This window comes from Varanus komodoensis, unplaced genomic scaffold (assembly GCF_004798865.1).
Source record: "Varanus komodoensis strain SLA01 unplaced genomic scaffold, ASM479886v1 scaffold31, whole genome shotgun sequence".
Lineage (NCBI taxonomy): Eukaryota > Metazoa > Chordata > Lepidosauria > Squamata > Varanidae > Varanus > Varanus komodoensis.
In genome coordinates, this window is record NW_025335780.1 from 1,560,201 (window position 1) to 1,576,986 (window position 16,786).

General features: G+C 54.6%; 1 protein-coding gene across 1 annotated transcript in view; it reads right to left on the bottom strand.

Annotated features, from left to right (window-relative positions):
• EFNB1 (ephrin B1) overlaps positions 1–9,283 on the bottom strand; it is a 30,036-nt gene extending 20,753 nt beyond the window's left edge. The window contains exon 1 of the mRNA XM_044437766.1: positions 8,827–9,283. Coding sequence (XP_044293701.1) covers positions 8,827–9,100 — 274 coding nt within the window. The 5' untranslated portion in view covers positions 9,101–9,283. The remainder of the gene's footprint in view (positions 1–8,826) is intronic.
• Positions 9,284–16,786: the final 7,503 nt, after the last annotated feature.

Genomic DNA, 16,786 nt, shown 5'->3' on the forward strand with positions numbered 1-16,786 from the left:
AGCGGGTGATGCTGCCACCAAGCAACTCGCCACACCTGGTTATGCTCAAAAAGGGTCGATTTTCCTGAGAGACACAGGCTGTCAATCTGGATAAGCCATCCTCAGCAGAGAAGTTTAGACTGCAAGTCCTGCAGGGAAAGACACTGAGGCATCACCTCTAGCTGTCTTACTAACCAAGATCAGCCTGCCAATTCCAAATAATCGCGTAGGGAACGAACACCCAAATGATCCCCCGAGGTACAGGAAACAGCAGAAGCACAAAAGGTGAGGCTTCTTGGGACCGTAACAGTGCAGAAAGGCCAAAGGATGCAAGCTCCAGATGCAGACAACTCAGGATGATAGAATCCTCCTCACTCATCCAAGCAAGCCTCCATCGATACCAAAGCCCCACAAAGGTCTCAGACCAAGCAGCAGATGAACTGGGAGTGGGGGAGGACTGCCCCCCACTGGGTGCTGGGAAAGGGGTCCTTTCTGGGAGCCATGAGGCTTCCATCAGGTGCTTGAAAGGGCTGAGCTCCAGCCGCCCAGGACAATGCAAAATCAACAGGCCGCTCATGACAAAAGTCAGAAGGGAATCGGAAGAAAGTGGGGGCAGAGGGGGGGCAGGGCGCCTGCAAAATCACATTTACTCTGGTCATGGTCTTCAGGCGAGCTTTCACGCCACAGAGCCGGGTGTCACAGTGGCCTTTGTCTGGGGCTGGCACGGCCCATTCGGGCACTTCAAAGTCCTGGAGGCGGCTCTGCGGCTCGGCCTGTGGCCGGGGCATCAAGCGGCGACAGGAGGGGTGGCAGGAAGCCGCTTGAGCTCCTCCAAGCCTCTCTCGCTCAGTCGGAACAAGCTCCAAGCCCCAAAAGTGGCTCGGCAGCACAGCTGGCACTGGGGAGGGACGAGCGGGTTCTCCAAACATGTGGAAGGGAGTCTCCCTGAGGCAGGACAGGAACTATCACAAGCTCTCCGAAGCAACTCTCCAGGCAGATTCCCACTTTTAGCTCAGCTCACCTGGAGCACCTTGGCCGAAGACAGGCCCCCATGTGAAAATCGGGGCCAAGGTCCCCCGGGGGCTCCACATGAGGGCAGCTTCAGGCCCGGGCTGTGCTCCCAGCGAGATTCGGACATGCTGAAGCCACCACCATGGGGAGGCTTCGCCCCCCGGAGCAGATCACAGATGGGCTTGAAGCGGCTGCCAGCGCTCAGCGACTGCCCCTGAAGGCCCACAGCAAGGCAGGCCGGCAAGGCAGGAAGGTGCTCAACCAGGCCAGGCCCTAAAGGGTGAATTCAGGAGAAGCAAAAGGCTGTGGTGCCTTAGGAGCAGAAAATCCCATTTATGGTCCTGCCAGAGGCCTTAAAGCTGCCTGTGGGCCCCTCTGTGTGCTTGGGGGGGGGGGGGGGGCTGCACCTGCAATCTGAGAAGGACAGCTGTAGTGTCTGGTGGATAAAAAGAAATTATTGTAACAATTAAAATGTTGGATTCAAACAAATTAAACTAAAAAATCATAAATAACACAGAACCTCTATTTCTCATGGGAATACTATATTTAGAACTAAATTCCATCATTAATATGCTAACCTTACCCACACAGTCCCATAAAATGAAACACTGGCTGTGTCACAGTGCCAAAAGGCGAATGGCCTGGCGGGCCAACACAGACATTCACCTCAGCGTTCACCTCATGCAAGCGGCTCTGCCCAGCCTCTGGGCGCTCCGTTTCCACTTCCCAGATCTAAGTCGCACTTGCAAAGGCACAAGCTCGACTGCACCATAAACCTCAAGCTCCTACCACTACTGGTCACACCAAAGATCCCACATGGGACACCTGCGACAGAACTTCCCTCTAGAGGCAACACAAACAAACAAGCCAAACATGCAAAATGCACACCGAGACATGATTTGAACACAACCAAGCACCCGTGGTTTGTTAACGGTGAGCCGTTCGGCAGCGTGTGGTTGTGGGCAAGCGAGCACATGGCTCCGGACTGCTGCTTGTTTCCACTTGGCTGAGCAACCCAGGAACAAACCGTGGGTTAGAACTTGGGGCTGTTTCTGCTCAGCAGCTCACGGATGAGGCGCCCCAGGTTGTCTAGCGAAGCAGAGAAGTGGCTGGGAGCCAATGTGTGTGTTTGCTCTTGTGCGCTGCCAAGCAACTCATGCCGAGACAAACAGATTGTAAAGATTGCGTACAGGAATGCAACCGTGTAAATAAAGGTCTATTTAGTCGCCGGGTAATGCGGCTTGGTGGTCACATTTCCAAAATGGTCCAGGAAATATATGAACCTATTTCAGTAGGAGACTTGGTTAAATTACTGCTTTAAAACAACCTTTTTTCTTGCTGGTTTAAATAACAGTTCAAAGCTCGGCAGTGACTTCTCTTCTCCAGGCTTTACAGAGTCGTTGGGCAAAGCACCCTCGGCAGGTCCCTCCTCCTGGCTTGCGTGGCTGCCGTGAGCTCAGCAAGCCACAGTGGCCTCCTGCGCGGCACAGACAAGCCAGCCCCCTCATCCCTTGGGCGGCAAGGCTCGCCTATTGTCTGGAGGCGGGCAGCATGGCTCCTTTGAGGAGGCAGCCCTGCCACGGGCAGTTCCTGGTTAATTGAGGGTTGCCACCACCCCACCCCACAGGTCCTGGAAACCGGGCATGGATGACACAGCAAGCTGTGCCAGGGTGGGCCACGGGGGGAGCCTCGGAGCCTGCACCACGGGGGAATCCACGGCAGGCGAATGCCCCCTTCTCCCCACCGTGTTCAGCAGCTCCTCCTGCTCCTCCACCGATTCCTCTCTGCTGACCTTACTTGACCCCCTCGCTGGCAAAGAGCTGGCACCGGGCTGGCAGTGGCCTCTGCTCCCCACCAGCACCGCTGCCCAGGCCAGAGTGCGAGGCAGGCCAACAAGACGGGGTGCGGGTCAGCGACCTTCCATAGCCTCTTGGCAGAAGTACGCGTTCTGTGAGCCACTGCGACAAGGACAGGTCTCATAAACTGGGCACGAGTAAGACTGGGGGTTGTTGAAACATTTCAATTACATGGGAAGGATTATTTTGAGGAGAGGAGAGGAGAGGAGAGGAGAGGAGAGGAGAGGAGAGGAGAGGAGAGGGAGCAGCCCCCACTGGCCACATGCTGCCCGTCCACACTTCATGGTATTCAGGGAGAGAACAACGGCCCCACGCAGGTGCTTAAGAAGTGCAGAGCCCAAGCAGTCCTTTGCTCAAATGCAACCGCTGGGCAGTCTGGAGCCAGCACGACCATGGCTTCTCCCACAGCAGAACCTGGCTTGCCTGCCCTGCCCAATCTTCCCGCCACCCACTTTCTGTCAACATCCATTTTTAAAGGACTTCAAGAGAGCGCAGTGAGGGATTTGTTGTTGTTGCACAAAATCGCACAAATGTCAACGCTGATCAGGTGTGCAAGGGCATCCTTGGCCACGTAGGCATCCTTACGGCCGTCCTACAAGGGTGGCCTTTCCTTTGCAAGAGGCTTGTGGGTTGCAGCTGTCAGAAGGCGCAGCAAAGTGGAGGAGGGCGCAAACGTGGGGCCTGCCGAACCAGCGCGCATGAAGGCTGACCTGGGGAGAGCTGCCCACAGCCAGCTGCCCAGCTGTCAGCTGAAGGATGCAGGGGAAGCAGCCGTCCAAGGCAAGGCTACTTATGCAGGGCAGCCTTCAGCGCACACCTGCACACATGCCGAGTGGCCCACATCGCAGCGAAGCATTGCTGGGCTGAAGTCTACCTGAACCAAATCGCTCTTTTCTGAAGCATTGGGTGGGGGTGGGGGGGCAGCAATCAAACACATAAGCAGAAAGGGTCCCAAGCCAGTGGCAGTCACGCCAAAGCTTGGGCATCGGCAGAAGGGTTGTGCCCCTCTGCCTAAGAGGCTGCCAAGAAGCAGCGTGGCCAGTTTGCAAGCACCGGGCACCAGACTTGCAAGCTTTAATACCCTCATCCGATGCAGAATGAATCTGGAAGGCAAGACTGCGACACGCTTTCAGGCTGGCGACGCTCCGCCCTGGACCGCTGCTTCTCTACTGCAACTTCCTTTCCAGAGGGTGGGGTGCACAGCACCTTCTTGCTCCCCTGTGCCCACCTGGACATGCATCTGCCAGTGTTGTCCCCTGCCACCCAAACCAGGTGCTCCACAGCTCCAAAGGGGCTTTCCCTCTGCAACCTTTCTTACACAGAGGGCACAGTGCCTAGTACATTTCGTTCCAAATGAAGCCAGTTCCTTTTGTACAGTCCCTGTCTGCCCCGTAATATTCCCCAGGAACACGTCCAATCCCTGTCACCCCCACCAAAGACACACACGGAGAGCTCCCGGGTTCTGCCCACACATCCGGCACACAAGCAGAGGCGCTCCAGGCAGGTCCCGCGCTTCAGCCCCACCTGGCAAGCCCAGCGCTGCATCCCAGAGGGCACACCTGCATCCCTCCGCCTCTTTCGTGCCAAGCCGGCACCCTGCACCCACTGCCATCCCCAGGAGGGGTGAACAGCAGAGCTTCCTGAAGAAGCAGCCACTGCTCCTGGCAGCAACGGCTCCCTTCCTGGAATTCACCACTGCCAGCCCTGGACGGACAGCCACATGCGAGCAGTCCGCACAACTTGCTCCTTCCGGCTAGAGGAGCCCCCGGCCTGAGCACACACCAGGACATCCATCTCTCCTTCTGAGGATACAGAAACAATTCCTCTCCTTCGCCCGATCTCCTGCAGAAAAGATGCTTTTAACTAAAGCCTGTTAGAATTCCGGGGCTGGATGTTGTGCGAAGCCCAGCAGCACAGAGATAAGTCATCACATGACCGTCCAAAAGCCATCCTAACTGTTCACAGTTCTTAAGCTCAAAGCAACAGGGGGAACAACGAAGTGGCCTTGAGGCAGCAGGGCTGGGGGTGGGGGCAGATGGAGAGCGGGCACCAGGAACTGGTGTGGCCCTGCTGGCTTGGGGAGACCCAGCCCAAGCGACACCGCAGCTCCCAAGCCCTCAGCGCCGTCAGTAAGCAGGGAGGCAGGAGGAAAGCTTGAGCCTTTCCGGACGAGTTTTGCAGGCGTGGGTGGCCTGGACTTTGATTTTTATGGCATTGTATGTATGCCTTGGCAAAGTGGAATCCCAGGGCTTCTTGCAGAAGGTACAGTAGCTCCGGGGAGCATCTTCAGCCCCCGCAAAGGCTTAAGGCCGGCGCTGAGTGCCGACACAGTCCCAAAGGCAAGGAGGTGGAGGAGGAAGAGCCTCCAAGGGAGACAAGTCAAAGCTCAGCCAAGCCAAAGGCAAGGAAGTCCCACTGGCAGGAAGTTGTATTCAGATGGTAGACGGCACAGGCTGCCTTAGGGCTCCTGACACGGGTGCAGTCCTGGGGAGAACAACGGGGTCTCAGCTGGAGCGTTTGCGGCTCTCCTCTCCCGTGATCCTTGGCCACCTCCTACGCGAAGGCCACTGAGAGTCACGGGCCAAAATACCTGGCTTGCCACACCTGGCACAAACCCGCTCTCAGAGTTCAGGATCTTGGGGTTGCAAGCAAGCATGCTTTGCTCTTGAGACCATGCAGAAGCTGAAGACGCTTGGAAACAGCCACAGAGGGCCTGAGCGGGCCTTGCATGAGAAGCTTGCATGTCTGGTGTACCCCTTGGGCCTCCCCAGGACTGGCAGGAGGCAAAGATCTGCGAGCAGCCCCTGGCATGCAAAGACGACCGATTCAGGCCGGCCGGCAGAGTTGCCGTTTGGAGGAGCAGGACGCCTGTTCTTTTGGCGGAACGATTCCCAGCTCACAGCCTCAGCAATGGCAGAGCCCCTCCGGGTGCCTCTGGGGAACCACCCACCCTCCCCAATTGTGGAATGCGCACGGCAGCAGCGCCTACCCAGATCAACCTGGACACCATGCGCAAGTGGGCAGCACGGCCCGCTGGCTCGCTGCAGCCCTTGGTTGAGCCACCAAGAGACTGGCTGGCTTCCCCACAGTCAGTTTCCCTGTATACACATCTAGTGCTGTGCATCTCTGGCTTGTTTTGTTTTCTGAGCACCCTGCCAAATTAATTTGCTCCAGTAATGCTTGCATACCTTGAACTCTTGGGCGTGTTTACAAAATTTGGTCCCTGGAAAGCTCTCTTCACTAAAAGGAAATTTACTGGGTCCCGTTTTGCCGTATGTCCTATTGCCAGAGTTGAAAGGTCCTTCAACGAACATGCATTTTGGAAACACACACAAGTTTGTACACCCAGAGGAGCATGTTTTGTAATAGGCAAACAGAGGAAGAAAGACCAACAGAGCTAGTAACACCCACCATCCGGAACTCAACAGGGCCCTGCCAGACAGGACAAAGAAGGCCCTGCTTCCGCCTCCAGGTCACAGCCCACATGCAGGATGACTTCTCATGTTCCTGTCCTCCAGTTTCTCTTCGGATAGTATAAATCCATGCAGGAACACCATAAGTGCAAAGGGGAAATGGGTACCAAGGAGCTTTTGCAGAGATTCATACCGTACACTCACTGCAACTGAATCCTGCCTCAGCATGGAACAGCTGCCTTTGCTGTTCAGCCATAGCTCCAACTTCACTATTTCATTCACATCTTCTGGGCTCTTCCCCTCCCAGCCCAGCACCACTCCCCACAGCAAGAGGCCCCCAGGAGACCCGGTGCGGGATCGGTGCCAGAAAGCCTCGGGTGACTGAGCTGCTGGAGCAACACAGCCGTGCCCCAGGCCGCTGAGCCAAGGCCAGGACATAAATCTGAGGACAAACGCGCCCATTCTTGAAACTGAAAGGTTGACGGGGTCAGAAAGCTTTCCAAAGACGCATCTTGCTCAGGAGCAAATGGCAGGCCACGGCCCGGCTCTGGCCCAGGCAGCTCCAAAGCCAGCAGGCCGGCCCCTTGCCACGAGCGAGATCTCTGATCCAGCAAGTGAGATCTTGCTCCTCCACTCAAGTGAAGGCACTCAAGAGAAGCGCCACACTTTTTGCGCTTATTCGCTGCCCTCAAGAAGCCACTGCATCCCGAGCACAGCTGCAGCAAACTCAGCAGGCACGGGAGAAAGCTCGCTCGCCCGGAAGCCTGTCCACTGCCACCCAGCTGGAGTCGGAAAGCAGGACCCAAAGGCAAGGTTGTCCCAGAAACGCCACAGCAGGGATGTGGGCAGAAGATTTCTCAGGCCTGATCTTTTCCATTGCCCAAGTTCATTAGTAAAACAGAACTGGAACCAATTGCAAATACAACATTGGACAAACTTAGCTGCATTTAGTATTTTCAGGTGATTATTCCCAGCAACTATGCAAGAGAAAACTGGTGTTGGTGAGATAAATAAAGGACACACTTTGGCGTAAGACAGATCTAAAAAGCAGAGATGGCAAAACTGAAGGTGCCTCAACAATGTCAGGGGAACATTGCTAACATTTATTAGCGTGTCAACAGTTTATAGTACCTCTGAGTTTTTCCCTTTTACATTTAAACAATGTAAGGGGAAGCACGTGCTTCTTTAAACTTTTACAAGTGTTCCTATAAAAATGACTATATACTGTAACACTGAAATCACATTTTGGGTCAACCACTTACTGTGTATTGGGGAAAACTAACATGGACTTTTAAGCCATGTTTTCTAGAAAGAGAATTCATTAAAAGCATTGCGCGTACTTTGCGGCAGCAAAGGGCCATTTCCCAGCCCCTGCTGCCGCTCCCAGCCCAGCCCAGCTGGCCTTGCTCTTCTGGGCAGTCCGGGGCCTGCTGCACTGGCCCAAGGAAGGGGGTGGACCCTTGGGTGGCAGCACAGGATCTGCCACTCAGCACTCAGAGGACAGCACTGCCTGTGCCTGCTGCAGCCGCGACTCCGCTACTTCAGCAGGTCAAGCCCACGAGATGTCCGGAGGACTGCTAATGCCAGCTTGGCTCAGCATCGCTTGTGCGTGTTTCCAAAAATCAATACGGCCACTGCTAAAGAGGCCCTCCAGCTGCAGAACATCTAAACAATCTTAGGCCTGCCGTTCAAAGCTCTTTCCAGTCTAAGGTCAGTGGAGTGGGTTGTCACTAACCAGATGCAGCCCCCCCCCCCCCCCGAGGAGGCCTTGCCAGGCACTCCAGCATCACCAGGACATCACTGTGCAATGCCTGGACTGAAGCCTTCTTGGTAGTGGCACCCACCCGGTGGGAAAAACGTTCCTCAGGCAGTTTGGGAAGCAGAAAACTGGCCTTTTTTAAAGACGCCCTGGGAACGCCCCTATTGGCCTGGGCTTTCCCTGACCCACAATTAAATTAACCAAGCTGAATCATTATTATTACTATTAATAATAATAATAATAATAATAATAATAATAATAATAATACTGTTATTGCATTGTTTTTAAATCTGTATTTTCAATGTGATTTTAACTGTGCGGTTGGGTTTAGGCTTAACATTTACATGGAAGCTGCTTCGTGATTTTTCTTAACAAGTGGTATAGAAATAACACAAATAAAGGAAGAATTTCTGTCACTTCTTATGGTGAGAAACAAAGCATGAATTTTAACAGCAGCAGCAACCGAAACACACATGTGAAGGCAGAACGTTTTCTGGGCTTTGCATGCAAGGTGAGCAGGGCCAGCCTTCCGCGAGCAACAGCCCTGCTCGCCCGCACGCACTCGGCAGGGCTGCAGAGCCACACGCTCAGGCCATTTGGGCAGATGCTGATGAGAAAGAAAGCGAAAGCAGCAAGCTGCAGCATCGGCCCCAGCCCACTCCAAGGACTGCGCCTGCGGCAGGCAGAGCAGCGCCCATCAAAGGAGGGCGACCTGTGACAAGAGAGGCTGCACGTTTCAGACGAGAAGAGCGTGAAAGGAGGGCAAAGTCTAAAGGCAGGGAAGGTGAGGAAGAGGAGGGAGACTCACATGTGATGAAGTAATCCTGGTGCCTTTTGAATTCTAAGCCCATGTAGTTGGGACTGAACTCCTGGAACTTGATGGTGAAGCGGATTTCCTGCTCAGGCCTGTTGCAGGTCACCAGCACGTTTGGGTCCATGACTGTGCTGCAGGACTCGGCTTGGTCCCGCTTCACCAGGTACAACTTGTAGTACTCGTATGGTTTGGCCGGCTCTGCCTTCGGACAGATTATGTCCAGTTTGTCCCCAATTTCTGGATAGATGACCAGCCCCTTCCCAGACATGAACCTGAGAGAGAGCGGAGGGGGAGAAAAATGCAATTAGGACAGGCTTAATAACCCCGCAACCATCATCCTCTGTCCCAGATCAGCACAATATTCCTGCACGAAGGACACTCAAACCGTTGCTAGATCTACCAGTCCTCAGTGGGGAACACCACTGCAGGCACCAGCCTCACTGATGCTCCAGCAGGGCACTACTGCCAACGGAGAGTCCATCTCTGGAGGTTCTCCAGAGTTTGGGGTACAGGTGCTCCCCGAGGTCTTCAGGGCAAGATGGACTACACGCATGACTACTGCGGTACACAGCTGTTCTCCCTGACGGTTGCCCAGCTATCTGTAAGGATTCTGTGTTCAACAACAAAAATCAAGGAGATCAAGTCCCTGATTCGAAAAACTATCACAAGTCTCCTCAAATTCCAGGTGAGCTGTCGACCACGTATGCCACAGGCCATCGACGGTGCTACCTGCTGCAACTGAACGAGGCAAGCGAGCCACCCTGCCGGCTGGCAGCACCTTTCCTTCCAGGCCTCCAGTGCATTCCCTGATGCTGCAGAAGCGGCCTCACCAGGCCAGGCTGCCACTAAGTACAGCTCCCTGCTAATAGGCCCATGAGACCATGAATAGGTCCATGAGAAGGGCCATGAGAGCTCCTCCAGCCGGCCCCATCTCTGAGGCAGAAGCAGCTTCTCTCTCCCAGTCCGCTCCCTGAGCGCCTCTACCTGGCAATGTCCCGCATCTGCAAGCGTCCGGTGCCAGGCGCCTGCCCGGCTGAGGAGCTGGGGGCGCAGAGCTCGCCGCTGCTGCTCTCCCAGCCCCTGTGCTGGCCCTCGGTTCTCCGGGTTTGAGGCACGGCTCCTTTCCCATCCTGACAGTCGAAGCCGTTCAAAAGGAAGCGATGGGGAGTGAACTGGGGCCTTCCGCGCACAAAAGAGGCTGGTGCCGAGGCCCCGCTCTCCCACTGCCCGACTCCTCGTGCTCTGCTCTCCCACTTGAGAGCAATGAAAAGAAGAAGATGTGGGTGGGGAACAAAAACATGACCTGAACATGGCCTGCTCATTTCGACGTGGGAAGTGAGGGAAGGGGCTTTGCACTTGAAAACACCAGGATTGCACCCCTGGCTGGAGAAGACAAACCGTGGGGAAAGGCGAGTGGCGGTTCCCTTCCCTCCTTCACAGGCAGAATCGCAGAGGGGAGTCGAGTGCTGGGGCTCCTCTCACAAGATGCTGCGTTTGGCCGGGCAGGATGCCACTGGCACGGGGATGAGGACGGGGGCAGCACAGACAGCACGACTGGGAGGCAGGATGGGAGGAGGGAGGCGGGCAGGGGCTGCAGAGATGACTAACACCCCGACTCCATTATTACAGGGCAATTACTTGACGGCATTTCTGAGCAACATGAATTAGAGGGACGGGGAGCACAGTGGAGGCAGCGGTGGAGGAGGAGCCGAATATCTACTTAGGCTAAGTACCATAATCTGCTCTTGATGAAAGATAACTTGGGAACAGATGCTAATGCAAAAGCATCCTGGCTGCACAGGGCAACAGCCGTGCTCTCGGCACAACCAGGGCCCTGCAAGCCAAGGGCGCGGCCCGGCTGATCGACGCTCTGCCCACACCAAGGCTGCCTTCCGACCCTGGCCCACCGAGGCAGTCCGGCTGCTCAGCTGCCTCTACGTCCACAGGGGTTATTCCGATGGGCACTTCTCACAGCCACCCTGTTCACACACAGTTACAAAAAGGCGCACGTGAAACAGCTCCCCGTTCTGCAAAAAAACCCCCACAAGCAACGAGAAGTCATGGGAAATAAACTTCTGAGCGTTCAAACTGTTCTGCATATGTTATCTCTGTGGTCTCTGCAACCATCTTGCAAGGCCAGCCAGCTTTCTGCCCCCAAGAGGAAGGCTGGCTTGCAGAGTTCTTCCAGCCAGAGAAGACGATGCAACCCGGGGCACTTCTGCGTGAGCGTGCGGCCAGGCAAGCCAGCGTGAGCCAGCCTTGCGCCAACACTGCAGATCACTGCCCATGAGCCTGTCCTGAAATCCGTGAAGTTCGAGTCTCGGGGGGCCATAAATGGAGACAACCTCCGGCAAGCCCCCTTGGGGACACACCCCACACCGCCTTACAAGGGCACAGACGTGTCTGCTAAGCCACTGCACCCTGAGAAGAGCGCACCCACGCCCAGTCTGCGAAGTGCAGCTTCACAGAAACAGAAGCAAAGCCAGCTTCCTTGCAGACAGTTCCAGGACTGCCCTCCAGTGCTGCTCGCGCAGGCAGCCAACCTCCTCCCACCAGAAGCAGTTGCTCCCATCGAGCCAGGCTCAACACACAGAGCACAGCCAGCAGGAGCAAGCTGGGCAGCCCCAAAGGGTAAACAAAGGCTAGGTCCATGCTCAGGCGTAACTGACACACATGCACGCGCGTTCGTTTCCTCTCGTCCACACATGCACATTTTCCCAATCCTTTAATGCTTTGGGAGAAGCTGGTCCAAACCAGGGCAACACCTTTTGCAGAGTCCAGAAGATCTTCACCAATCCAACCTGCGAATTTTCATTGCCAGCATCCAGATTACCACATGCCCTTCCACTGGAATCCCCTCTCATGCCACAGATCGTAACGGTACACTCTGCGTTCCGAACAAAAGTGGTATAAATACACACACACATGCTTGCACACATGCACGCATGGTAGAAGCCAAACATAACCACAATTTCCCCAATTTTCCCAAATTACACACCATCTTGTGAAAATTGACCTTCCTGGGATCCCCAGATTTTCTAATGTGCCTTCCTGAAAATCAGAGAAAAAGGGGAAAAACAACTGTTGGGCAGAATTCACAGGCAGCCAAGTACAAGCCACCTTCAGTTACACTGCCCAAGATGTCAACACACTTAGCAAGACGCGGGTATTCTGTTGAGACGGACCTCAGAAGATGGGCCTTGCAAAGTAGGAAGAATTTCTCAGAAAAGCCTTCTAGCACTAAATTCCCTTCCCTAAATGCAAAGAGCACTCCTGGACGGAGATGCTTCCCCAAGACGGAGAAACAAAACTTGCCCATTCGGGTTTGTGTTTGCCAAGCCACAGCCTGGAACCTGCTGCTCTTCCCCTTGCAATGAACAATAGAGGAAATCTTGCATTCCAAGCGATTCATGCAGTGTGATTACTGGAACAGCCACGTAAACCATCAAAAGAAACGGGCCAGTCTCCACTGATCTCTAAAGAGAGGACCAGGAAGGAACTGGTACTGTGAAACAGCTGAAGAGCAATGAAAGGGAAGAGCTCACAAACAGTTGCATATTCTCTATATGCCCTACAGTTCAACTATACTTCTCTTTGTAAAGGTATGGAAAAAAGCCAGAGACTCAGATGGAATTCAATGAATGTTTCTTCAGAAGTAAGCCTCACTTGCTCCAAGTACCCTGCCCAAGTAGAAGTGTTTAGAATTGCAACCTTTGGTGATTTTAACCAAATAATGTCACGCAAATGCATGCTGCTGCTGTTGTCCTTCGTGTCCCCTGCAGTCCTTTCATGAGTTCCTACAAGTCACATCTGCGCTGCAGCCCTGCCCCCATTCGACCAGAGGCAAAGGAACTGAGCGAACTGAGGCGAAGGAAATGCGCAGTGAAAGGCACAAGGGAGTGCAATTTTAAGCAAAGCGACACACAGCTTCCCCACATCTCCTTCTCCCTTCCATCATATACACAACCTTTGCTCCAACACCTTTCAGGAGCCTGGTGACTCACCACAAAGCCCCCGCAGGTGATCAGTGAATTAAGACTCAGCTCTCAAACAGCCGATGAGTAAGCAAGCTTGTGTCAGAGCTCGTATGACTGAACACGATTCCATTAAAGTAACATATAAATATTTTCAGTCCAACTTTAGACCTGCTTCTTAACACCTCTGTCCTGTCTGTGGAGAGAACTGCTTTGAACCGCAGCTGAGCTGGGAGTTCTTGGTGCACCTTCCACTGTCTTTTGAACATTACTCCTCTCGTGTCAAATGTGCGGGTATTTCCTACTTTGCACAGAGAGCACGCCCTGCATCCTGTGCTGAGCAGAGGGAGGTGCAGCTAGCATGGATGGTGCGCGGCGCTGTGGCAGCTGGGCAAGGCAGCCTTCAAAGCCAGCAGAGAACGCTTCAGCCCCCAAGGACGCCCCAGCAGTGGGCATGAGCTGGGCCCTTCCAAGACAGCCTGGGAATGTCAAACTGCTCAGCTACACATCACCCATTCGCGTATGATGACTGTAAGCCTCTCTGAAGGCCAGGGGAGGGGCATATGCATCTATCAACAAACCAACAAACAAACTCAGCTTCACAGTCTGTGGCTTGAACAAGCACAAAGGCGTTTCTTAGCTCTCGGGCTCACCGATGCAAGAGCATGTGTTGTGTGAGGCATTTGTTCCCATCGGTACTTTCTGCCTTTCAGCTCCAGTGGACCTCCCTGCTCACCATTCCCCCCGAGCCCCTCACTCAGCCCTGTGCTAACGGAGGATGCTCTTTCAGGCCCCTGAAGAAGCAGGCTGGGGCAGGAGAGCTTTTGCCAGCCACAACACGACTGGCAAACCTGAAGATGCCCCAAGACTTCGCTGCTTCTGCCACAAGAGCTTCGACATTTCTGAATTTCTACGATGGCAGCCGGCATTTTCTCCACATGGCAGTGGGAAAAGCAAGAGGGGAAATAGCGTTCCAAAAGACTTCTCCGCTGGAGCATCGAGGGGCAGAAGTTTTTACAGTGTGCAGGAGGACAAGATGCTCCTTGCAGCATGTTGTGCTGCATTTTCTGGCTCCGTGAAAGGGCACTTCTTACTTGCCAGTGTTGCCGCTAAAAAAGCAACAGCTCCCCCTTCCTCCCACCCCTCGAATGCCTCCTTTGTGCCAGGACGGGTGAAGAAAGCCTCAGCAGGCCAGCCGGCCTTCCAGGCAGCCCTCAATGGCCCGAGCACAAAGGAGAGCTTCTCCAGGGCTCTTCTCGCAGGCCACCTACGGAAGCCTGTTTGCTCAGAGCATTCTTTGCTCCGTAGGTTCCTCTGGAGCTATCAGGTGGCAGCATCCAATTCCCTCATTGTTTCAAGAGGTGTTTTCTGATGGGAAAGGTGAAAAGGGTACTTGTGAAGCTTGTAAGCTGATTCCTCCGAGTTGGGTAAACAAGGAGGGATCTGCTGGCAGTGGGCCTCAGGGGGCCACAGAGATGCCCTTGCGGGAACAGAAGGAATGAAACAGCGGCTCCTTTTTCCAAAGCAGGGAGGGCCAGAGGAAGGGAGGGACCCTCCATGCCAAGGACAGCTCAGCTGAGCAGTGGGGCCGAGCCAGCTCTGCAGGTGCGGATGCGACGGTCCCAGGACCCCACATTTCTCTCCCTCCACGAGAACGCACAGGAGGCCTAGAAGTGCCCGGGGCCACACTCCTCGGCTTGGTGCAACAGATGGACGGGGCGGGGGGGACTTCAAGCCTCTGCAAGCAGCCCCTCCTCACCCATCTGCCACCACACAAGCCCCAGGCGGGTGACTGGCCTCCCTCCCCGAACCTGGCCTCCTCCAATTCTCTCCTCCCCTCCACCCAGGCTGAAGGCCATCGCACTTGCGCACACACTCTGTGCTCAACAACTCCCTGCTAAATATGCGAGTTGCCTGCCTGCATCAACAAGCCGCGGCTTGCGCTCAGCAAGTTTGCCCACGCAGCCTCTGACACACGCGGGGGCTGCACGGAGGGACTCGGCTGCCTGCAGAGGGGCGTCCTCACCTGCCCAGCTGTGCTGCAGGAATGGGAAGACCAGTGCTGAAGGGAGGGCTGACCGCTGGTGGCTGACGCAGGGCAGCTTCCTCCTGGGGCTCAGAACTTCTCAAGAGGGCCGAGCAATTTAGCCTTAATCCTTGCTCACTCCACGCAGGGGCTTAAGGGTTCCCAGAAGGCTTCAGTGGAACTTGATCTTATGGCATAAGTGCTGCATCTGGCAGGGCGATCCAACAGCTCCCGTGCACACAAGCTGGCAGAGTGCGCTCAGACACTCCTGGCTCCATTAAGTCGGTTTTGTTTGGGGGGGGGAGGGGAGGGGAGGGACCGAGTTGGTGGAACAACAATCACTTTAAAGCACCCAAGGAGAAACCCGTAGAGCCTGCCTAATCGAGTCCAATATACTGTGATGCAAACACCGGTTTTCAAAGCCCTGTCCAACACCCCAAGGCCCGGGGAGGAGAGGGGCACACAAGAGAGTGCAGAGGACCACGTGTGACCAAGGAGACACGTATGGCAGCACCTGCCTGTCTTTCATGGGCCGCTGGGACTCCAGTGGCTCGTGAGGAAATCTGGACAGCCAGGCTCCCACCCTGGGTTCAGTTATCTTGGATATCTGACCCATTACTGGGTCTAGCAAGAAAGTTGCACGAAATCAAGTAGAAAACGATGAGCTGAAAATTGCATAGGAAAAGCATGCCCAGACGTTTACTTCAGCTCTAGAGACAGGGACTGTTCCGGCAGAATCCCTCTGTCCGTGCAACAGGCCTGCTAAAGTGGGACTTTCGTGCGCTTGGGGCTCCTTGGACACGCGGTGCAATCGGACGGCCCCTTTGTGCATCAAACTCAGCAGTGGTTCCTGTCATCACAGCCCGTTGCTTTGGCCAGGATGTGTGTGGCAATCAAGCAAACCCCAGACTGTTTTCCCTATTGCTGGTGTGCTTTTCTCACACCGATTTTGTCGGGTTTCATTTTTAGACTGGTATCGCTGGGACCCTCTGTTCCAGGCCAAAATGTAGCACAGGCAGGCCAAGATTTGGGGTCCAGACTTTACAAGAAGTCATGGTTTAAATGACCAAGCATCATAAGCCATGCTTTCTATTTGTGCCTTGTAACTGGTTCTGACTGAAAGGCCCCCAAAGAATTACATAACAAATATGTGTCAATAAAAAAGAAACACAAAACAAGGTTAACAATATCATATGGAATCCAGTAAGAGGCCTCTAAATATGCAGGCATGAAGTTCAGTGGAGACTGTTAAAAACCGCAAGATACTGTCTCTGAAAAAGCATTTTATATTAGTCACTAACCTACCATTAACATGAAACATAAATCGCCCCCAAATGAAAACATTCAAGATTTTACTGGGGCTATTCCCATTTAACTATATCTGGAAACGGTTCGCCTCACAGTGGCAAGAGCAGTGCCGTCCACGGCTGTCTTGCGGCACCTGGGCAGGCCTCTCCAAGTCCTCGGACCAGTCTGGAGCATCCACGGCTTAGGATCGCCCTCTGCCACTTTGGATGCCACCGAGATGCACCCACCTTCTCACAACCCCTGCCTTGGTCACTGTCCACATCCGCCTTCCCCATGAGCCACGGGGCCACGCAGAGCTGCCTGCCGTGTGGTGTGAACATAACCACTGAGCACACGGGGTGCCGAGCACAGCCTGTCCTGGTGGAATAATCCCAAGGATCGGGACCTTCTTGATGCCGCTCTGCCCCAGTGACAACCCACTGTTGCATTATACGGACACATGACCACCCCCTCAAGTAGCACCACTGCATAGCCAGAGTTGTGCCTGTCGGAACGGCAGCTGCAGCAGCTGGACCTCAGACTGGCACGCCTCGGGGCACGTTTCACCTTCCTCGGCCCAGAACAGGCTCCCATCGGGCCCCAGCCCCATGCCCGAGAGTGCCCTGCGGCCAAACGAAAAGCTGCGCTGGATGGTGAAGGGGCTTGG